We start from the raw sequence: 22,500 nt of genomic DNA, 5'->3' as shown, positions 1-22,500 counted from the left end.
CTCCAGCCTGCATGCTTTCTGTCTGCTAAATGCAACAGAGAGTAAGTGAGCAGCCAAACTCAAACCACAGCGGAGGACTTCACTTACCAGCCCGTGGAGGCCACTCCCTTTGGACTCTCCCGTCTGCGGGCTCGACCCTTGCCTGGAATCGACCGCCCTTTTGGCCCCGGCCAACTCGTCCATCAGCCGCTCGCGGTCGTTCTGGAGGCTGGCCATGGATCTGGAGAACGCCGAGAGCTGCCTGCCGAGCGCGTCGTTCTCCAGCGCGATCCGCTTGGCTTCCCTTTCCTTCGCCAGCAGCTCCGTGGACAGCTCCTCCAGCAACCGGCTCAGCTCCGCGGGCGCGTCTTTGTTCTCCGCGGCCGCTAACGTCCGGGCGAGGACGTCCCTTTCCTTGGCGGACATCGCCAGGTCGGACTCGGCGTCCCGCAGGCTGCGCTCCACCTTGTTCAGGGCCGCCCGAGCCTCCCGGAGCTCCTCGTCGTACCCGTTTCTCAGGACCTTGAAGTCTTCGATGAGCTGGTCTCGGTCGTTCTGCAGAGCGGCCATGGCCCCGCACATGGACTCGCTTTGGGCCCGGCTGTCTCTGCTCCGCGTCGTGGCCTCCGATAGCCGCTGCTCCACCTCCAGCAGTTCCTTGGCGAGCTTCGCCGCCCTGAGATCCGCCGTCTCCCGGGCGTCTCTCATCAGCTCCACCTCGCGCTCAAAGGCGTCCAGCTCGCCGTTGTACTTGTCCTCGGCTTCAGACAGGCTTTTGTCCGTTTCGTTCTCCACCCGCTGCATTCTTTCCTTCAGCTCGTCGGTTCGAACCTTCTGAGAGAGAAGCTTTTGCTGGAGGTCGTTGCATTCAGCCGATTTGGCCGCGACCGCTTCCCGCAAATCAGCGATCACTTTGCCTTCATTGGTTGCAGCTCTTTCTTGTTTTAGAGTCGACACGTCTGCCTCCAGACTGGAAACCTGAGCTTTGAGTTGAAAAGTCTCAACCCTTAAAATACCACTCGCCTCTCCTTCCTTTCTGAGTTCCGACCGAGACTCTCTGTGCTGCTTCTCGGCCGCGGCTTTTTGGTTTTCCAGGTCTTTGATCACGTCCTGCTGCTTCTTTAGCAGCACCTTCAGCTGGTTGTCCTTCAGGAACAAAACCTGATTCAGGTCCTCTCTGTAGCGGACCAGTTGGGCCCTGAGCATGGCGTTTTCAGAGTTGAGATCATCCATTTGATGCAACAGCTTCCGTATCTCGTGTTTGAGGCCTTTGGTGGCGCCGCCGTCAGCCGAGCCGTCTTTCCCCTTAAGCCCCAACTGGCTTTTTGCTTCCAGGATCCTGTACTCCGACGTTAGTCGCTCCCGTTCGCTCTGCAGAGACACCATTGAGTTCTTGAATGACTCCATCTTCGCAGCCTCCTGCTCCTTCTCCTGGATCGACCGGTTGGCTTTAATTTGCAGGTTTTTCACCTTGGCTTCCAGGCCTCTGAGCTCTTTGTCGGCCTTCTCTCTCTGGTAGCGCGAGGACGCCAACCTGTCCTCATACACGGCCACCTGGGCGCGGTGATTGGCCTGGAGCTGTTCCAGATACCCGGACATCTGTCCGTCTCTGCAGGACAGCAGGGAGGAGATCTCGGCGTCTTTGCTGTGGAGGAGTGTCTTCAGCTGCAGAGCGATGCCCTCCTGCTTCTCAAAGTCAGCGTGGACTCTGTCGTTCAGAGACTGCAGGAGGAGCAGCTGAGCGTCCGCATCCGCACTCGTCTTCTCCACCTGCTGCAGAGTCAGCTGCATCTGGGACATTGCGCCCTCCTTGTCGGCGAGCAGTCGGTTCAGCGCGCTCTTGTCCTGCTCGAGTCTCTGGGCGTGAGTGCCAAGCTCCCTCACCTGCACGGCTGTGAGCTCCGCGGCCTCGGAGAGCTCAGCGTTGCTGGCGCTCAGGAGGAACAGCTGCCTCTGCTGCGCCGAGGCGGCGACGGAGTATTCGCCGACGGTCCTCTCCAGTCGGGACTTGGTCAGTCGGAACTCGCTCACCTCTTTGTCCTTCAGCCTCATGTCCTCCAGGAACCGCTTGATCACAAAGCCCTGCTCCAGGAGCTGGCTGTCCTTCTCGTGCAGCGTCTTCTGGTACAGATCACTCCAGCGTCTGGACGCTTCTGCGCCTTGAGGCGTGGCGGACAAAGCGGACAGCTTGGCCTCAGCGGTGACAGCCGATCTCTTCAGAGTGGCGATTTCAAGATCCTGAGAGTCTGAGTGCTGCCTCAGCTCGTTAACCTTTTGACTCTCTTCGTCTTTCAGGTCCTTAAGGTCCTCTATCTGCTGCTGCAGCATGAACTGATCCTCCAAATAAGAATTGAATTGCTTCTCATCTATAGTTGGTGATAATGTTTTGATGTTGTGGTCCTCAGCTTTGTTACTTTCCTGCACGATGTCCAGAGCCAGCTGGTCGCGTTCAGACTCGACCCTCTGGATCTTCTCCGCGGCCTGCTGGAGGAGCTCCTTGTGCGCCACCAGCTCTGCTTCCACCAGCTGACGACTCTCCTCCAAAATAGACATTTGCTCCAAGCTTTTCTTCAGCTCTCTCGCCGAGTGTTCACTGGCTGACCGCGAGCTCTTCGCAGCGCTCTCGAAATCCAGAATCACTTCCTGGTACTTGATGCAGTTTTGCTGCAGGTGGTTGATCTCCTGGTGCTTCTCCCTCAGCAGCTCCTGCAGTTCTTTCTTCACGTTCTTGGAGCCCTCGCTGCCTCTCTGAACCGTCTTGAGCTTCTCCTCGAACTCTCGGACCAGCTTGAGCTGCTCCTCCTCTTTTTCTTGGCGAACTTGACCGCTCATCTCTTTGCTCGCCACCAGCTGAGAGGACAGCTGCGTGTTTTGGGTTTGCAAAGCAGCGGCGGACTCGGTCAGTTCATCGATCCTCTCGGAGTTCCTCAGGATCTCGGTCTCCAGATATTCGTTTTCATTTTTCACCTTGTCGGAAGACTCTTGGACGTTTTCAAGCTCCTCCTGCAGAAGGGACTTGTCATCCTCCAAGATCCTCACCTTCTCATTCAGGCCAATGCTCTCTCGGGCGCGTTTGTCAATGACCTCTTTGAGCTCCTTCACGGCGTCGTCTTTCTTTCCCAGCTGCAGCTCGTGATCGTTCTGTATTTTCTCGAATCTTTCGCAAAGATTCTGCTTCTCCTTTTGGAACAACTTGTTGATTTCCAACTGGGCTCTGAGTTCCGTCTTCTGGGCCTCGATCTGGGCCGTCAGGGAATTATTCAAAGTGAGCGCTTCGTCAAGTTTGAGCTGCATGTCGTTTGTGTACGCGTTTGATTCCCAGTGCTTCTCTTCCAACGCACGCCGAGCCTCTTCAAGCTTTTCTGCCAGTCGGTTATTTTCAGCCTCCAATTCCGTGAGCGTCTCTCCGAGTCTGCAAGTCTCCGCCTCCCATTGTCGATCTTTATCGCTCGGTTTGTGGTTTTCCTCGAGCTCAGCCAGCTCTTTTCTCGTCTTCTGATTCTCCTCCTCCAGCTCCTCGATCTTCTGCCGCTTCTCTCTGGAGAACTTGTGCATCCTCTCTTTAATCCTTCCGTTCTCTTCCTCCGCCTCTCGAGCTCGCTCGTCCAGAACCTCTATCTCGGCCTCCCGACTGTGGACCTTTCGGAGGGCTTCCTGCCGGTCTCGTTTCGCCCCCTCCAAAAACTGCCTCATCTTATCCATTTCACTGCTCACGTTCTCATAAGCCCGGAGAAGAGACTCGTAGTCTTGCTTCAGCTCGGCGTGCTTCGACTTCCACGTGGACAGCTCGTCCGTCTGCGAGTCCTTCAGGGACTCGAGCTGGCAGGAGAACGCTCGCTTCTGCTGCGTGATGCTTTCGATGGTTAGCTTCAAGCTGTCGCAGGCGGCCGAGAGGCTCCGGTTTTCGCTGAAGACGCCGTCGGCCTCTCTGCCGAGCTCGTCCTTCTCGTTGGTCAGAGACGACACGGAGCTCTCCAGCTCCACGTTCTGTCGCTTCAACTTCAGCGCCGACGCTTCCAGAGAGCGGCACTCGGCTTCTTTGGCGTCGCGTTCGGTCGTCAGCTTTCCAGCTTCTTCTTTGAGGGTCGCGTTTTCCTTCAAGAGCTCTTTCCTGGACACTAACGCTGCCTGAAGCCTCCTGGTCAGCAGTGCAGCTTTTCTGTGGCCGGCCTGGTCGTTGGCCTTGGCGTCATCGTCTCCAGATTTTTGAAGCTCGGCGGCCTCCGTTCTCATCTTCTCAACGGCACTTTCGTGCATTTTGCTTTGATGCTGCAACTGCAGTTCGAGTGCAGATATGAGTTCCTCCCTCTCTGAAGCTTGAGCCTGAGAAAGTGACAAGGCGTCGTCTCTCTCCTTCAGTTTCGCTTCAAAGCTTTCCGCACATGTGCGGGACGAACACGAGAAGTCTTCGTTCCCGTCCTCCCGTTTGATGGGTTGAGGCTCGTTGACCTTCTCCTTCAGTGCCGCGAGCTCGTCTTCGAGTCCACCGATTAATCGGTGAGATATCTCCTTTTCCCGCTTCAACGAATCCAACTCGGTTTGTGTTTCGGAACAACGCCGCTGTGCTTCCTGCAGCTCCTCGCTCAAAAGGCTTTTGTCGTGACTGAGCTGCTGCTGCGTTTCTGCCGCCTCTAAAGCTTTCTGTGACGCGAGAGCCTCAAGTTCCCCTTTCACTCGGTCACTTTTCTCCAGAGCAGCCTTGTTTCGCTCCACCAAGAGGCGACACGTGTCCTCGTGGGCGTGCACGTGCTCCTGTGAGACGCTCAGCTCGAGCAACAGAGCTTGCTTCTCCTTCTGGGCCTTCAGCTCTGCAACTTGAATGGCTTCCTCTTTCTCTGCTAAGTCTGCGTGAGCTTTCTCCAAGAGACTCTCCGCCACCTGAAGGTTGGACTTCAGAGCGTCTGCTCTTCGCTCCTCGACCGCCAGAGCCTCGTCTCTAATCGTCATCTCCAGACGCACGCTCTCAAACCTGGTTTTCACATCGTCAAGCTCCGTCTGCACGTTTGACAGAGAGCGGCACTGAATCTCCTTCTCCACCAGGGACATCTTCAGGTCTCGGAGAGTTTTATCGCTCTGCTCGACGAGCTCGTCTCGATCGGACAGAGACCTCTCGCGGAGTTCCTCCAGCTCCCGGACCTTCTCGTTCAGCTCGTTGGTCTGCTGGCAGCGCTGCTCCAGGAGAGCCTTGTAGTCGTCCTTCAGTTGGGCCAGCTCCTGGCTCGACTTCTTTTCCTTCTCTTGGACTTTCTTCAGCGTCTCTTTGCGCGCCAGCAAGGCAGCCTGGGCCTTCTTCTGCATCTTCGCCTTTTCGAGCTTCACCTGTGCGAGATCGTTCTCCAGATCGGCGGTGGCGGAGGAAGATTTGCCCTCCGAGTCTTCTTTACGCGACTCGATTTCCTTTTGGAGCTCCTCCGATCTCCGCAGCCATTCGTTCCGGTCTCGCTCGAACGCCTCCTCCCTCCCGGCAGCTCCGGCCTGCAGCTGCTCCACCAGGGAGCTTTTCTCCATCAGCGTCCGCACAGCTTCCGACAAACAGACGTCTTTCTCGTCGCACGCCGCTTGTGATGTTCGTTTCTCCGACTGCAATCGCTCCACGAGTCTCTCACTTTCTGTTTGGAGTCGGAGAATCTCTCCTTCTTTCTCCAGGAGTTTCCTTTCGAGGAGAGAAACGTTTTCTCGATTCATCTCTGCAGCGGCCTGAGCTCCTTCTAATTCGTCCTGTAAAAGTGAAACGCTCTCTTCCTTCTGGTTTTCATGCCGCTCAATCTTTTTCAACAGATCCTTTCTGACGACGAGAGCGGCTTGAAGCTTCTTCTTGGCCGCGTCTCTCTCTTTCGCCACCTCGGCCAGTTCCCTCTTCAGCTCCTCGTTTTGGTCGATCAGCTCGAGCGTCTCAGAACCTTTGGCCTGGAGTTCACTCAGAGAGTGAGACAGACGCTCCTCTAACTGCAGAGAAATCCCCTCCAGCCTCTTCGTGGAGGTTTCATGTTCTCGCTCGACGCTTTCCAACTGGGCCGACAGCGACGTCCTCTCTTCCCCGAGTTTCATTCTCTCGCTTGAGGCGGATTCGATAAGTTGGCCGATGGACGCATCTCTGTCCCTCAGCTGCTGACTAAGCCCGGCGAGTAACTCCTTCTGCTGAGCGGTCTGAGCACTCATGCGGGTGATCTGCTCGTCCTTTGCTGAGTGTTGGACAGCAGCTTCCTTCACCTCAGCGTCGAGTCGAGTCTGCAGACGCTCCACCGTCTCCTTCAAAAGAGCGACTTGTCGACCCTTCTCGCTGTTACTGCTCTCCGCTCTGTTAAGCGTGTCCCGCGCTGTTTGTAACTGTGCAGCGCCTCCCTCCAACTCCTCCCTCAAAGCGTCGACCTCGGACTGATGGCTTTCTTGCAACCGTTTGATCGCGTCCTGCAAAGAAGCAGCCGACCCCTCAGACTCCAAGGGCTCTTCAGCGCCACTCGTTCTCGCTACAAGTCTTTGCAGCTCGTGCTCTGCAGCGTTTAGAGCTCGCTGCAAACTACTGTTGTCCTTTTCCTTTTCCTGGACGGACTCTAAAACCTTCTGCAGCTGAGTCCTGGACGCTGACGCCTCCGACTCTTTGGAGCTCAGCTGATCGGACCCCTGCCTGATGGCGGAGGAGGCCTCTGCCAGCTTCTCCTGCAAGCGGTCCAAGTCTCCTTTCAGAGCATTAACTTTAACATCTTTAGATTTCATTTCATTTTCAACACTTTTCAATTGTTCTGCGAGCAGGTTCTTATCCTGTTTCTCTCTATCCAAAACTAACAGCCACTCTTTCTCAGAATCCTGCAGAACCTGCTCTATCTTTTCAATGTTCTCTTGTAATCGACACACCTCCTGGTCTTTGGCACTAACCTTTGCTTGAAGGCTCTGCTTCTCGGACACCGTTTGCTGCATTACTTGGCTCAAGCTGCTGGACCGCTGCTCCATCTGGACCTGCAGCTCCTGAAGGTGCCTCCTCTCCTGCTCCTCCCTCTCTGAAAGATGTTTTCTGACCTGTTCTTGCAAATGCGTGTTTTCATGACCGGCGGCCGTGAGACGCCTCTGGTGCTCCTCCTTCGACAGACCGATCTCCTCACTCAGCCTCTTGTTCTGCTCTTCTAGTTTCTGCATCTCTGAGACCAGCTGGGATGCGTGTTTGGCCTGGGATGTGTACTGACTGTTAATGGCATGGAGCGCCATCTCCCTTTGCTCCAGGTTTTCCGTGAGCGCGTTCATTTTAGCCACGACTTGAAGATGTTGAGACTTGAGTCGTTCCAGTTCGACGGTCAGCAGCGACACGCCGGCCTGGTGAGAAGCCAAAGCGTCGTCCTTTTCCTTTGAAAGACCGGAGTTCAGGTCTTGGGTTCGCTCTAGTTCGTGGTGGAGCAGAGACAACTCGTTTCTCAGCGTCTCTATGGCCGCCTGACGTTCGTCGCCGGTGTCTCGCAGTGACCTCCGCAGGTTGGACGCCTCGCCGGTCGCTTGGGACAGCTGCTTCCTCGCGTCCTGCAGCTGCTCTAAGTTAGCGGCGTACTTCTCCTGAAGGTTGCTGAAGGCGCTCTGCGTTTCCTCCGCTGACGTTTTGAGGTCTCCAGACTCGGCCGACAGGAGCTGGATTTGACTCTGAAGCTGCGACACCGACTCCGTGCTTTCCACAAACTGAGTCTTGAAGAGCGACGCCTCATCCGCTCGTCGCTGAACGTCCTGAAGGGACTTCGATTGGTCCAAAAGAGCCGCCTCCTTCTCTTCCAAGACCTTTTTCAGATCCTCCGCCTCAGACGTCTGTACTCGGAGGCTGCCGTCGAGCTCTGTGACCGCCTCTTCGAGGTGGGAAGTCTGTTCTCTCAAGCACTCGCACTCGGCCTCTTTGGCTTGCAGACTGGACCGGAGATCCTCAATGGCAGCTGAAGAACGACTCTGATATTCGAGACTCAGCTGTTCTTTTTCCTCCAAAGTACTTTTCAGTACCGAAGACTCTGAAGAAAGCCCGTCAACTTGTCCTCTGAGTTCACGGATGGACTCTTGGAGCTCTACCACCTTTGCACTTGAACCGGCGTTGTCATGTGCTCTCTGTTTCAGCTGCTGCTCCTGCTCAGAGATCCTGCCGGTGAGCTGCTGGATCAGATGCTCCTGCTGTTTCAGGGAGTCTTCTTTTCCTCGCATGGCCAAGTCAAGCCCCTCCCTCTCCGAGAGCGCGTCACAGACCGCCATTTTGAGACGCCCGACCTCTTCTTGCGTTCCGGACGCTTTCTGAAGCTCGGACTTGAACCTCGCGTTCTGCTCAGTCAGCGCCTGAATGTTATCGTTAGCGTCGTCGATCTCAGCCTTCCTCCGGTCCTCATTCTGCGTCAGATGACAGTTCTCCGCGACGAGCTTCTGCACAGCGGCCTTCAGGCCGGCCATCTCGACCTCCGACTCGGCGGCGCTCTCGCTCATGGCGTCTTTCTGCTTCTGAAACTCATCCGTTAGGTCTCGCGACGTCTGTTCTCGTTGCTGCGTCTCTTTCCCGAGTGTCTCCACGTCGCTCTGCATCTGCGCCACGAGGGCTTTCAGGGCCTCGGCCTCCTCCCGATGGACGCCGCGCTCCTTTTCTTTCACCAGCAGGGCGGTCTTCAGCACGGACCCTTGCTCCTGCAGCATGGACACAGTGTCCTGGAGCTGCAGCAGCTGGTTCTGCCTCTCATTCAACGACGTGTTGAGTCCACCAACTTGCTCTCGTTGACCCTCCAGCTGCTCCTCTCTCTCCCGTAACGCCACTGACAGGGAGGCGCATTCGCTCGTTTTCTCCAGCAGAAGCGCCGAGTTCGACTGTTCTCTTTCCTCGAGGATCTTTTTCAACTTGTCTCCTGCAGACGCCAGCGCCTCCTTTTCCTTCAACAGGCCGTTAATCATCTTCTGATTCTCAGAGGTTTGGATCTCCAGCCCGGCGTTTTGTTCTCGCAGTGAACTCCTCTCGGCGGTCAGTTCGGACACCGACTTCCTGTTGTGAGCCAGCTCCTCCTGCAGCCTCTCGTTGCTTTCCGTCAGGCGGCCGATCTTCAGGCTGCAACTGGCATTCTGCTCAAGGGTCGCGGTCAGCTGTCCGCGGAGGTCCGACTGGACCCGTGCCTGCAGAGCCAGCTCCTGCTCTCTGGACTCACAAGCAGCCCGGAGCTGGTGGTTCTGCTCCGTCACCGCCTGGACGTGGCCGTTCCTCAGCTCCGCCTCGGCCTCCAGCTTCCTGCCGTTTTCTTCCGCGGCACGAATCCGCTCGCCGAGAGCCTTCGCGGCGTTGTTGGCGGCGTCGACTTCCTCTTTGTGTTGCTGACTCTGTCGCGTCGCATCCTTCAGCGTTTCTTCTCGCTCCTCGGCCAGCGAAGCGGCTTCCGCTCGTAGTTCCACGACGGTGTTCTTCTGGAGCGCGACCTCGCTCTGCAAACTGCGGTTGCCCTCCTGCTCCTCAGCCAACGCGGTCTCCTTCTCCTTCAACTCGGACTTCAGACTGCCCTCCTGTTCCCGAAGCAGAGACAGCGCCTCCTGGAGCTGCGTCAGCTGGTTCTGCTGGGCTTCGATCTGGGCCCGGTGGTCCTGCTGGAGCCGCTCCGCCTCCTCCTCTCTCTCCCTGAGCGACTGGACAAGGTCACTGCACTCGTTGGTCTTCGCCAGCAGGATCTCGGAGCTGGAGTTAGAGCTCTGGTCGAGAACTCTGTTCAACTCGTGAGCTCGAAGAGTCAAGTCCTCCTTGTCCCTCTGCAGCCGCTCGATGGCGGCGCTGCTTTGCGAGAGCTGCGTCTCCAGCGAGGACATTTTCTCCTGCAGGGAATCCCTCTCCAGCGTCACTCCCGACAGCGCCTTCGCGCTCGCGGCCACGTCCAGCTTGAGCCTCTCCTTCTCCTCCGTAAGAACGTCCACTCGGTTCTCCAGCCTCTGGTTGAGTTCCAGAGCGGACGCGACCTTCTCGCCGAGTTCCTTCACGTTCTGCTGCTGCCGCTCCAGCTCCTCCGTCAGCCCGTTGACTTTGTCCTGCAGCTGCTTTCTCTCCGTCTTCGTGCTCTTTAACAGACTCTTCAGTCTGGAGACGTTCTCCGACTTGCTTTGAAGTTCACTGCTCAGTTTCTCCTTTTCAGAATCCCGGTTCCGCCTCTCGGCCTCGACCTGCTCGGCGGTCGCCTTCCGTTGGTTGTCCAGCGTCTCGATGGTGTCCAGTTTCTCCTGGATCTCCTTCCTGATGTGCTCCTCCCTCCTCGTCTGCTCCTCCAGCTGCTTGGACAACGCCTGCACTTCACTGCCGTACTGCTGCACCTGAGCCAGCAGCCCGTTCTGCTCATCCTTGACGGACTTCAGCTCTCTTTCGTGAGTCTGTTCTTTCTCGCTGAGCTGCAGTCGGAGCTGCTCGCTGCTGGCGTCGTTGTCCTTGAGCCGCAGAAGGAGTTCTTCTGACTGCTGCTGCTTCTGCGTGGACACAGTCAGCTGCTCTCTGAGCGCTTCACTCTCCGAGAGGTGATTTCGATGGTTCGCGAGCTGCTTCTGGATCTCCCCCCGAAGCTCCTGGATGGTCATCTTGTCCTCTTCGCTCCGCTTCGTCCGATGCTCCACCTCCGCCTCTCTGGACTCTCGTTCCTCTTTGGCCTGGAGCAGCTCCGCCTGGGCATCCTTAACCTTCTCCACCAGCGCCTGCTGGTCTGAGGTCTGAGACTCTCTGATTATGGCGGCCTCCCGCTCCGCTTTACTCAGCGCGGCCTCCACGCGAACCAGGTTCTCGTCTTTGAGTTTGATCTCCAGCGTCAGCGCCGCGACCTGCTCCGCGTACTCCGCCACGTTCCCCGAGAGGGTCTGCAGCTCCTCCTCCTTCTCCAGCAGCGCGTCTTTGAGCCGGTCGATCTCCCGCTCGCAGCCCTGGAGGTCGTGGATGAGCTGAGCTCGCTCGTCCAGGTGGGCGGAGTTCAGTTTGTCCAGCTCCTCGTTGGTCTGATCCAGCTCCGCTTGCAAAGTCTCGATGGCGACTTCCTGCTTCTGCGTCTGAAAAAACAAAAACGACGATGAAGGCAGAATGAAGGAGAATTGTCCCAACTAGTGCAACGCCATGTAAGAATACTGCACGTCATGTATTCCTTTTGGTGGCGTGGGCGGATTAAAGTCTTCTGAGGACCAAGAAATCCCACCTTCTCCTTCAGCGCGCTCAGCTTCTGCGTGACGTCGACGACCTCCGTCTTCAGCTCAGAGCAGCGCTTCTCCGAGCTGCCGCATCTCTTGGAAACGTTCTCGAGCTGCGGAAAAAAAACAAAAACAAAATGTCAAATGAAGAACTGCAGAATTATAATCCACAGGAGCCAACCCGGACGCGGAGGCGGAGCTCTTACTGCGTGCTCGGCCTGAAGGAGCTTCTCACAGGCGTCTTTGCACTGAAGGTCTCGTTCGGCCAGAGACTCCCGGAGGCCGTCGATGAGCTGCAGCCTCTCGGACGTCTTGGCCAGCGCGTTCTCCTTCTCGATGAGCGAGCTCTCCAGGCACTCCTGAGTGCTGCTGAGGCTGAGGAGCACAACACACAAGTTCAGACCTCGAGGAGCACAAGTTCAGACCTGGAGGAGAACAAGTTCAGACCCCGAGGAGCACAAGTTCAGACCTCGAGGAGAACAAGTTCAGACCTCGAGGAGAACAAGTTCAGACCTCGAGGAGCACAAGTTCAGACCTCGAGGAGAACAAGTTCAGACCTCGAGGAGCACAAGTTCAGACCTCGAGGAGCACAACACCAGGTTCAGACCCCCCACAGAGGAGCTCACCCCTTCAGCTGCTCGTTGAGGCCGCCCACCAGCAGCTGGTGGTTCTCTGCGTCGCGGCTCTGCTGAAGTCGGAGGCCGGCGACTTGACTCTGAAGTCTCTCCGACTCGTTCTGGGAGGAAGAGACGGATCGATACGATTGATCAAAGAGCGCCGGACACGGGGAACAGCTGTTTGTGTACTCAACGTCAGAATATTTAACATTATCAGGTGTTTATTTTACCCGTTTCTGTGGGAATAATGGACTCTGGTATTCACAATATTAAAGGGACAGTAGTTCAAGAGCGCAGCTTCAGTTCTCTGACAAGATACTCTAAATATATCTTAAGACTTAAACTCACATAGATTATTTAGTGTGTAAAACACGTGCACAGCAGAACATCACTGTGCTCCATCTACTGGAGAAGAAGCTCACACACACACACACTTCAGAACAGCCGTACTGTCCCTTTAATCCATACTGTCCCTTTAAGCCGTACTGTCCCTTTAAGCCTAACTGTCCCTTTAAGCCTAACTGTCCCTTTAAGCCGTGAAGTGTGACTTACGACCCGGTGAGTCAGAACATTTGCATGGAAAAACCAGAAGGTGTCGGAGATTAAGCGAGCACACCACACCGTTAGCCGTCACACACACACACTCGCGCACACACACACACACACACACACACACACACACACCAACACACCAACACACCAACACACCTGGGAGACCCAAAATGGCTGCTCATCTTCATCTACAAACGTCACCTGTGTTAGAAGGGTTTGTTATCCTGGTCCATTAACAGGGTTTTCTCCATCGGTTTAAGGGGCTTACCTGTAAGGCCTCTATTCGGGCCTGCAGCTGCAGCCGGTCCTCCAGGTCCTGGCAGCGCTCCTCCAGACTCAGGATCTGCTCCTGCAGCTGGTTCCGCTCCAGCTCCAGCTCCTCCACGACGGACCGCAGGCCCTCTGGAGTGAGGGGGCGGAGTCAGAGGCGGGGTTTAAGTGCCAATTCAACATCATGGGACATTCACAGAAATGCTCTTTTTTTTCATTCATTCAGATGTTCAGGGCGCTTCCTGCACAGAAGTTTCAGAATAAAAGCCCTACAGCTGCTCAAAGGGTTTAACTGGGTTGTAGGGCCGTCGCTTTTCTTTTTTTATTATTACTTTATCCAAAAGGTGAAAAACATTCACGAAAAACATTACGACAATTTTTTTCTATAATCTGTGTGTGTGTGTTTTTTTAGGTTCACGCCCACAAAAGGAGAATACTGAAGACACTCGCTGAATAAAAACAAACTCAATGTTGTTTTTTTTTTTTTTAAAGCGACCCCCCTACTGTCCTCTGTACGACTTGGGGGGGCGAAAACAGGTCAAAGGTCACTCAGTGGGAAGCAACGATCACAGAAAACACTCGTTAGTAGAAGACAGGCCGTGAAATGCAGCGCCACAAAACACATTTAACGCATTTCGACAACCGCTGAGGTCTTTTTTTTTAGTTTTCACGACAAGGAGGAGGAGCTTAACAAGACAGGATGAGAGGAAATGAAGAAAGAAAACCAGCAGGACAATAACAGAATAAAAACTTACCACGGATCCGGCCACCGACATTCACACGACCTCACAGTAAACCAGCTCAACCAGCATGCACCATGTCCACAGACAACACCGTGAGCCTCTCTCTCTCCTGGGGCTACACCAATTGTCCCAGGGTTTGAGTAAATGTGGGAGGAGCTTAAAATGCAAAACGGGGGGAGGGGGGAAATGAAACCGACCGACAGCCAACAACACCAAATGAAGGTCGGAGCGTTGCGGTGAGAACGGGTGATGGAGCGGGTGAACGTGTGCATGCCGGCTGTCCGGCGGGGGCTCACACCTGAGTCGGGGGAACTGAACTCGGGCCACCAACCTCCCATGTTCTCTCCCTCCATCGGGGTCGTGCTCTCGGAGGGGGTCCGCGGGTCCTGGAACGAGGCCCGGCCGTCATATCCAAAGTCCTCCTGAGGGGGGGGGGGGGGGGGGGGGGGGGGGAGTGAAGCAGGGCAGCGTGTCTTTAAACAGAGACCTGAACCTGATCCTGTTCTTACCTGAGTCTGGCCTTATCTGAACCTGGTCTTATCTGAACCTGGTCTTATCTGAACCTAGTCTTATCCGAGTCTGGTCTTATCTGAGCCTGGTCTTATCTGAGCCTGGTCTTAGCTGAGCCTGGTCTTATCTGAGTCTGGTCTTATCTGAGCCTGGTCTTATCTGAGTCTGGTCTTATCTGAACCTGGTCTTATCCGAGTCTGGTCTTATCCGAGTCTGGTCTTATCTGAGTCTGGTCTTATCTGAGTCTGGTCTTATCTGAGTCTGGTCTTATCTGAACCTGGTCTTATCCGAGTCTGGTCTTATCTGAGCCTGGTCTTATCTGAACCTGGTCTTATCTGAACCTGGTCTTATCTGAACCTGGTCTTATCTGAGCCTGGTCTTAGCTGAGCCTGGTCTTAGCTAAACCTGGTCTTATCTGAGCCTGGTCTTAGCTGAGCCTGGTCTTATCTGAACCTTATCTGAACCTGGTCTTAGCTGAACCTGGTCTTAGCTGAACCTGGTCTTATCTGAGCCTGGTCTTATCTGAGCCTGGTCTTATCTGAGCCTGGTCTTATCTGAGCCTGGTCTTAGCTAAACCTGGTCTTATCTGAGCCTGGTCTTATCTGAGCCTGGTCTTATCTGAGCCTGGTCTTAGCTAAACCTGGTCTTATCTGAGCCTGGTCTTAGCTGAGCCTGGTCTTAGCTGAGCCTGGTCTTATCTGAGCCTGGTCTTATCTGAGCCTGGTCTTAGCTAAACCTGGTCTTATCTGAGCCTGGTCTTAGCTAAACCTGGTCTTATCTGAGCCTGGTCTTAGCTGAGCCTGGTCTTATCTGAGCCTGGTCTTATCTGAGCCTGGTCTTAGCTGAGCCTGGTCTTATCTGAGCCTGGTCTTATCTGAGCCTGGTCTTAGCTAAACCTGGTCTTATCTGAGCCTGGTCTTAGCTGAGCCTGGTCTTAGCTGAGCCTGGTCTTAGCTGAGCCTAGTCTTATCTTATCTGATCAATTCAATGTGAGCAATCAGGAATTCCAGTATTCTGGAGTTCTGTTAATAATAATAATAATAATAATAATAATAATAATAATAATAATAACAACAATACATTTTATATAACTTTTCTGAAATTTAATTCATGTAGCTACCTTAATCAAAGCTACGGAAGCCCTAAAGGGTAAGTGAGATGCTGCTGTAATTCTCCTTTCAGCCACAAGAGGCACCAACACCTCGCGTTCTAAAAACTAAAGTGATCCAAAGTAAAGTTTTAAATTACAGAATATTTGCACTTTATTTGTGTTTCGAGTGCGTAAAGAAATTAAGACCTTTTAGTCCTCTTTAAAACATGCGCCCTCTTGTGGTCGACACTAGTATGACAACAACCACTTGTTTGAGCCCCAAGCCGTTAGCTTAGGTCGGTGTTGTTAGCTTAGATTGTTGCCGTTAGCTTAGGTCGGTGCCGTTAGCTTAGGTCGTTGCCGTTAGCTTAGGTCGGTGCCGTTAGCTTAGGTCGTTGCCGTTAGCTTAGGTCGTTGCCGTTAGCTTAGGTCGGTGCCGTTAGCTTAGGTCGGTGCCGTTAGCTTAGGTCGGTGCCGTTAGCTTAGGTCGTTGCCGTTAGGCTGCAGACTACAAAAGGAGCTTTCTGATGCAGAGCTGAAAGAGGCATCTTTAAAGATGCGTTCGTGGCATTGGTAATCGTGGTAAACGCGGGCGCCGCCACCTACCCGCAGGCTGCACTGCACCGGGGCGGCCAGCTCTCCGGCCCGACGTCGGCCGAGCCCCCGAGCTTGAGTCAGCTCCTCCTCCAACTCCTGCTGCCGGCTGGCCAGAGCTGGATCGGAGCAGCCGGGAAAGAACCAGTCATCCTCAATCAGTTTTGTGCCACAGGGAGAGGGGTTGGGTTGGATCGAGGGAGCATGGATGGGGGGATGAGGGGGAGGAGTGAAAGAAGAGGGGGTTTGAAGATAGACGGAGGAGAGAGAAAGAGTGTCGCGTGTTTCAATGAAGAGGGGATGAGGAAACTTTGTCACACAAGAAAACAGCTTCAAGCAACAACAGAGAGAGCGAGAGAGGGAGGGAGGGGGAGAGAGGGAGGAGAGGGAGAGAGAGGGAAGGGAGAGAGAGGGAGAGGGAGGGAGAGATAAGGGGAGAGAGAGGGAGGGAGGGGGAGAGAGGGAGGGAGGGAGAGAAAGGGAGGGGGAGAGAGAGAGGGAGAGATAAGGGGAGAGAGAGGGAGGGAGAGGGAGAGAGAGGTAGGAGAGGCAGGGAGAGAGAGAGGGAGAGATAAGGGGAGAGAGAGGGAGGGAGAGGGAGAGAGAGGTAGAGAGAGGGAGGAGAGGCAGGGAGGGGGAGAGGGAGAGATAAGGGGAGAGAGAGGGAGAGAGGGGGAGAGAGAGAAAAGGGGCGAGAGAGGGAGGGAGAGAGGGGGAGAGAGGGGGAGAGAGAGAGAGTCTTTTGCATGTAAAGTGGACCAATCAGCAGCATCCTGTCAGCATGCAGACCTCACAGCGAAGCAGAGGACAAACAGGCATCAAACACGCGGCGCGGAGGCCAAGCGGACGCTCTGTGGTTTTAATTGATCAGCGAATAGGAGGCCAGCAGGATTGATTAACACAACGTGTTCCCATCTGTTTTGTGACAACAGGCTGATTTGGAAGTGTGTGTGTGTGGGGATGGGGGGGGGAGGGGGGGGCGGAGCTTAAAGCAAAGGGTGGAGCAGAAAGAGAGAAGAGGTCAGTGGGTTCAGGGTAGAAGAAGAGATGAACACTGACTACAGCAGGAAGGATTATTTATGATCAGAAAGAAGAACCGGAGAGATGAGCGTCTATAATATATATTATATATTATATTATATATTGATGTGGTCTATAAGGTTAGTGTTTATGTTTTAAATCACCAAATATTCACCATCAGAGGAACGAGAGGATTGAATGAGGAAGAAAATAAAAAGTAAAGTGAACGATAAGTCGCCCCCTGGTGGTCAGTAGAGAGAATGCAGCTTTAACACATGAAGCATAGACTTCTATACAACCAGAGGAGTCGCCCCCTGGTGGTCAGGAGAGAGAATGCAGCTTTAACACATGAAGCATAGACTTCTATACAACCAGAGGAGTCGCCCCCTGGTGGTCAGGAGAGAGAATGCAGCTTTAACACATGAAGGATAGACTTCTATACAACCAGAGGAGTCGCCCCCTGGTGGTCAGGAGAGAGAATGCAGCTTTAACACTTGAAGCATAGACTTCTATACAACCAGAGGAGTCGCCCCCTGGTGGTCAGGAGAGAGAATGCAGCTTTAACACTTGAAGCATAGACTTCTATACAACCAGAGGAGTCGCCCCCTGGTGGTCAGGAGAAAGAATGCAGCTTTAACACTTGAAGCATAGACTTCTATACAACCAGAGGAGTCGCCCCCTGGTGGTCAGGAGAGAGAATGCAGCTTTAACACTTGAAGCATAGACTTCTATACAACCAGAGGAGTCGCCCCTTGGTGGTCAGGATAGAGAATGCAGCTTTAACACTTGAAGCATAGACTTCTATACAACCAGAGGAGTCGCCCCCTGGTGGTCAGGAGAGAGAATGCAGCTTTAACACTTGAAGCATAGACTTCTATACAACCAGAGGAGTCGCCCCCTGGTGGTCAGGAGAAAGAATGCAGCTTTAACACTTGAAGCATAGACTTCTATACAACCAGAGGAGTCGCCCCCTGGTGGTCAGTAGAGAGAATGCAGCTTTAACACATGAAGCATAGACTTCTATACAACCAGAGGAGTCGCCCCCTGGTGGTCAGGAGAGAGAATGCAGCTTTAACACGTGAAGCATAGACTTCTATACAACCAGAGGAGTCGCCCCCCGGTGGTACAAAACATCTGTTCTATGTGAGTGTTTATCAGATATGAATAAAATCTGCTGACAAAGACGTTCTCCATTCGTGTTATTCACCGTATTAGTGAGAGCCATGCCAACGTTGGCTTTGAGAGCAGGTTATTGTCATTTGGCCACACCAGAAATCAAAAGAAACAGAAGGAGATGGAAATGGAACAGAGGAACAACAAAGGAGGCGGGTAAGAGCGGGGAAACAAAAATGGCGGACTCTAAGATGGCAGCCCGCTCACTGTACTGCCGGCAGCTCTCCGCCCAGCTCGGGGGAGCAGCCGGCAGTACAGTGAGCGACAGCTGGAGGGGAAGGGGGGCGGGGACGACCTGCATGCACAAAACTGATGGGAAACTGTTCTGAGTGGCTGCTCCCATCCCTGGAGCAGGGGCAGGAGTGGGAGGGGGGGGGGAGGGACTCAGGGAGGAGCAAACACTCAGTGAGGACCGGGAAAAAATAAGGAAAAGAAAGTAATGTTCAGTCAGACAACAACCAGTGGAACACACACTTAGAATGTGGCTATACAACATGGAGGAGGAGGTGTTGATGGAGGAGGTGGAGGAGGTGTTGGTGGAGGAGGTGTTGGTGGAGGAGGTGTTGGTGGAGGAGGTGTTGGAGGTAGTGTTGGTGGAGGAGGTGGTGTTGGTGCAGGTGTTGGTAGTGTTGGTGGAGGAGGTGTTGGAGGTAGTGTTGGTGGAGGAGGTGGTGTTGGTGCAGGAGTTGGTGGAGGAGGTGTTGGAGGTGGTGTTGGTGGAGGAGGTGTTGGAGGTGGTGTTGGTGGAGGAGGTGTTGGAGGTGGTGTTGGTGGAGGAGGTGTTGGAGGTAGTGTTGGTGGAGGAGGTGTTGGAGGTAGTGTTGGTGGAGGAGGTGTTGGTGGAGGAGGTGTTGGAGGTAGTGTTGGTGGAGGAGGTGTTGGAGGTAGTGTTGGTGGAGGAGGTGTTGGAGGTAGTGTTGGTGGGGGAGGTGTTGGTGGTAGTGTTGGTGGGGGAGGTGTTGGTGGAGGTAGTGTTGTTGGAGGTAGTGTTGGTGGAGGAGGTGTTGGAGGTAGTGTTGGTGGAGGAGGTGTTGGAGGTAGTGTTGGTGGAGGAGGTGTTGGAGGTAGTGTTGGTGGAGGAGGTGTTGGAGGTAGTGTTGGTGGAGGAGGTGTTGGTGGAGGAGGTGTTGGAGGAGGTGTTGGTGGAGGAGGTGTTGGAGGTAGTGTTGGTGGAGGAGGTGTTGGTGGAGGAGGTGTTGGTGGAGGTAGTGTTGGTGGAGGTAGTGTTGTTGGAGGAGGTGTTGGTGGTAGTGTTGGTGGAGGAGGTGTTGGTGGAGGTAGTGTTGGTGGAGGTAGTGTTGTTGGAGGAGGTGTTGGAGGAGGTGTTGGTGGAGGAGGTGTTGGTGGAGGAGGTGTTGGAGGTAGTGTTGTTGGAGGAGGTGTTGGAGGAGGTGTTGGTGGAGGAGGTGTTGGTGGAGGAGGTGTTGGTGGAGGTGTCAGGACTGAATAAAGGAATTCAGTTGATTGGGTTTAGTGATGGTTTTTAAATTTGTTATATTTACTTTTTTTTTTACAAATTAAAATTTGATATTTTTCTTTTGGCCATTTTTCAGAAAAATCATATTTTATGAAAAATGGCAAAAATAAAATAGATTTGTGTCTTTGGGTTAAATAAATGTGATTATTGTTTTTTAAATGTTGTTTGGATCAAATGAGTCGGGAACGATCTCACTCAGTAGCCTGTGGAATATAATTCTACAAATAGGATAATAATAATAATTATTATTAATATTCTATAATAATAATAATTATTATTATTATTATAGAATAATAATAATAATTATTATACATTAGAGGAGACTTTTATACTATGCATAAACAGTGAGTAATCATAATTATTTATTTTTTCAAGCCAGGGTTCTCATTAAGACGTTCACGATTTTAACCATAACTTTAAATATAAATGATTTTAAAAAAACTGGATCATTACACACAGTTGTATCATTCGTGAATGATGAAACGACTGCACCCTCCAGACTCAACTTCTTTCGGTTCGTATTGTTTTACAGGCTGTGACCTCTGACCCTTGGGCCAGGACACCCACACATGCAAATCATGAGCTCAGCGACGGGATGATGGAAAAGTGAAAAGAATGTAAAAGTCACAGACCACAGGAGTGAAGCCCAGAGTGTGAGACGTTAGCCCCGCCCCCCTTACCCTCTCGCTCCTCCTCCATGTGGCTGATGCGGAGCGCCATGGCCGCCCGCTCCTCCTTGGCCCGGTCCCTGGCGCTGGCCGCCTCCGTCACCATCTCCTGCCACTCCAGCACTTGGCTCTGGGCGTCGTCGGCGCTGCCGGACTCGCTGGCCTGAGAGCAGAAGGGAGGTCACAGGGAGGTCCAATAGGAGGCGACGGATAGATATGAAAGAAAGAAGGGGGGCGGGGCCGGACCTGAGAGGCGGCCCTCTTGGTGAACTGCTCCAGGTCTGCGTGGAGGGTCCTCTGCTGCTCCTCGTACACCACCAGCTTGGCCTCCAGCATGCCTTGCAGAAACAAACCAGATGAGTGTTTTGGCTTCGCGGCGACCGGCGGCTGCAGACCTCCAAACGGTTGAGTCTGGGTACCGTTCTTTGCTTTGAGCTCCTCGTATTGCTCCACTTTCCACAGGTTCTCCTCTCGCTCCTCCTCCAGCGCCGTGATGTGACCCCGCAGGGCGGTCAGGTCCGGGGGGGCGCCTCCAGCCTCAAGGGGGGCGCAAAAGAAACAGCCGTTTACTCAGTTTACAGCCTCAGAGCTGCATTATTCTCCTCACCACCAGGGGGCGAAGGAGGGAGAATGAAGGCGTAACCACTGAACTCCATAAGCTAACCTCCGGTTCTAACTGTAAACTCATAAACAACTAAACATGTTCTGGTCTCACTTGGCTTTTCTTTAACTCCTCCTCCAGCTGTCTGATCCGGGATTTAGACCACGCCTTCATTTTCATGAACTTGGCCTCTGACCTTACGGCTTCCTCCGTTTTCTGCTTCGATCGGGCTGCAAAAAAAAAAAAATATATATATTAGATGAAATTATGATAAAGACATATCAGGAACATGGTTTCAAAAGAGGTCCCACGGATTGTGATTAGAATATATATTGATCACTATTTTATCAACAAAAATGGTGATTAAATTGGGTAAAAACAAAAATCTAATTAAAAACAATTCTAATGCCATCGCTATATTTGATTTATTGTTAAATTGTCTTCTTTGAATTTAAAAAAAACAACCATTAAATTAGATTTTTTACAACAAAAAGGGTGAAAATATTTTAACATTTAAAAAAAAAAAAATGTGAATGCCATCGCTATATTTTATTTATTGTTAAATAGTTTTCTATATTCTGGATGAATGAAACATTATTTTAATGTGTTCAGGCTTGAAGATGAACTTCCTCTGAACGTCTTCCGACCAATCACAGCAGAGAACCACCGACCTTCCAGCTCGGCCATCCTTTGGACGGAGGCCTCGGGGATGGCTCCGCCCCCCGAGGACCTCCTCTGCTCCTCCAGCTGCCCCAGGAGGTCCTGCTGCGCCCGCTCCATCTGGGCCTGATGCTGCTCCGTCACCCGCTGCACCTCCGCCTGCTGCTTCTCCATCAGGTCGCGGAGCTGCGCTCGCATCACGTGCTTCTCGGCCTCCATCTTGGACGCCAGGCTCTCGCGCTCCACCTGCAGCCGATGGAGGCGCTCCGCCAGATCCTGTGGCATTATATTTATTTATTCATTCGTTTTTTATATATAAATAAACAACAACAAAAAAATATATATATATATATATATATATATAAATAGATAAATAAAACCCTGACCTTTATCTGTTGGTCCCGGCCGTCCACCTCTCCCTGGAGAACGTCGATGACCTGCGTTTTACCCAGAAGCACCTCCTCCTTCTCATGGAGCTTCTGCTTCAGAGCCTTCAACAGCTGAGGAGACAAACAGAGACCACGTCACACAGAAAGACCTCAGAGGAGACACTCAGAGATAAAACCAGTACTCGCAGAGCAACGGTATAATAAATAAGTAAAGCGTGTTCGTAGTGCACAGTGGATACCTCAGACATGATTATTAAGTTATAGTGAGGTCACTACCTGCTCCAGGTCGGCGCTGGCGTCAGACTTGGCCGCCAGCTTGAAGAGCTCCTGCTCGTGCATCTGGCTGACCTCCACCAGCTGCTGGTCTTTCTGAATGATGATGTCTTTGAACGTGTGGATCTAAACACACACACACACACACACACACACACACACATACCGTGAGACTCAGGACCACAGCACCACCTCCCCCAACTGAAGCCGTGCGCAGGGGAACGTACGTTCTGCTTGTACATGCTCTCCTTCTGGGTGAACTGCTCCTTCTCGGAGGCCAGCAGCTCCTTCAGGCTGTCCGCCTGCTCCTGCAGCAGGCTGTAGCGCTCCTCCGCCTCGCCCACCTTCCTGGTGAGGCTCTGCACCAGCAGCTGCAGCTCCTGCAGCGCCGCCCCGGCCTCCTCCTGCTGAGGAGGTGCAGCACGGTTCAACATTAAGCACGCATGGTGGATGGGAATTATTGATCTTATTATTGATACCCGGAGAAATATATCAAATATAGCCGACGTGTTGCAGCTTGTAAATTAATACGTTTCCAGGAACAATCGGACTTAACCTGGAGTTATGCAATCGTTTTATTTGATGCTTTCTTTCCTTTTTGTTGTTCTGCGGTTGACCCCCTGGATTGTTAGTTTTACTGGATTTAAAATGTGTTTCCGCTATTTTTTTAATTGATAATTTACGATATTGTACATGTGAAATAAAGAATAAATTGGATTGAAGTGGAGGAAGCAAGAAGATGACCTGCGCC

At 53.1% G+C, this 22,500-nt stretch overlaps 1 protein-coding gene across 5 annotated transcripts in view; it reads right to left on the bottom strand.

Moving 5' to 3' along the window:
- The window catches only part of LOC117728808 (golgin subfamily B member 1-like), a 36,662-nt gene that overhangs the window by 3,479 nt on the left and 10,683 nt on the right, over positions 1-22,500 (bottom strand). Inside the window, exons 7-22 of one of the 5 annotated variants that reach the window (XM_034529682.1) lie at positions 21,977-22,156; positions 21,753-21,875; positions 21,474-21,587; positions 21,099-21,363; positions 20,542-20,657; positions 20,246-20,363; positions 20,073-20,164; positions 19,839-19,989; positions 15,501-15,652; positions 13,593-13,716; positions 12,550-12,683; positions 11,739-11,848; positions 11,319-11,487; positions 11,121-11,225; positions 6,853-10,977; positions 88-6,636 (exon numbers count right to left, since the gene is read on the bottom strand). In XM_034529682.1, coding sequence (XP_034385573.1) covers positions 88-6,636; positions 6,853-10,977; positions 11,121-11,225; positions 11,319-11,487; positions 11,739-11,848; positions 12,550-12,683; positions 13,593-13,716; positions 15,501-15,652; positions 19,839-19,989; positions 20,073-20,164; positions 20,246-20,363; positions 20,542-20,657; positions 21,099-21,363; positions 21,474-21,587; positions 21,753-21,875; positions 21,977-22,156 — 12,627 coding nt within the window. Of the gene's footprint in view, positions 1-87; positions 10,978-11,120; positions 11,226-11,318; positions 11,488-11,738; positions 11,849-12,549; positions 12,684-13,592; positions 13,717-15,500; positions 15,653-19,838; positions 19,990-20,072; positions 20,165-20,245; positions 20,364-20,541; positions 20,658-21,098; positions 21,364-21,473; positions 21,588-21,752; positions 21,876-21,976; positions 22,157-22,500 lie in introns of all 5 variants that reach the window. The other 4 variants (XM_034529678.1, XM_034529680.1, XM_034529681.1 and 1 more) reach the window with 4 other exon arrangements.

The sequence above is a fragment of the Cyclopterus lumpus genome, chromosome 3 (assembly GCF_009769545.1).
Source record: "Cyclopterus lumpus isolate fCycLum1 chromosome 3, fCycLum1.pri, whole genome shotgun sequence".
NCBI lineage: Eukaryota > Metazoa > Chordata > Actinopteri > Perciformes > Cyclopteridae > Cyclopterus > Cyclopterus lumpus.
Note: the sequence above shows the minus strand (reverse complement) of the source record. Positions and strands in the feature narration are given on the sequence as shown.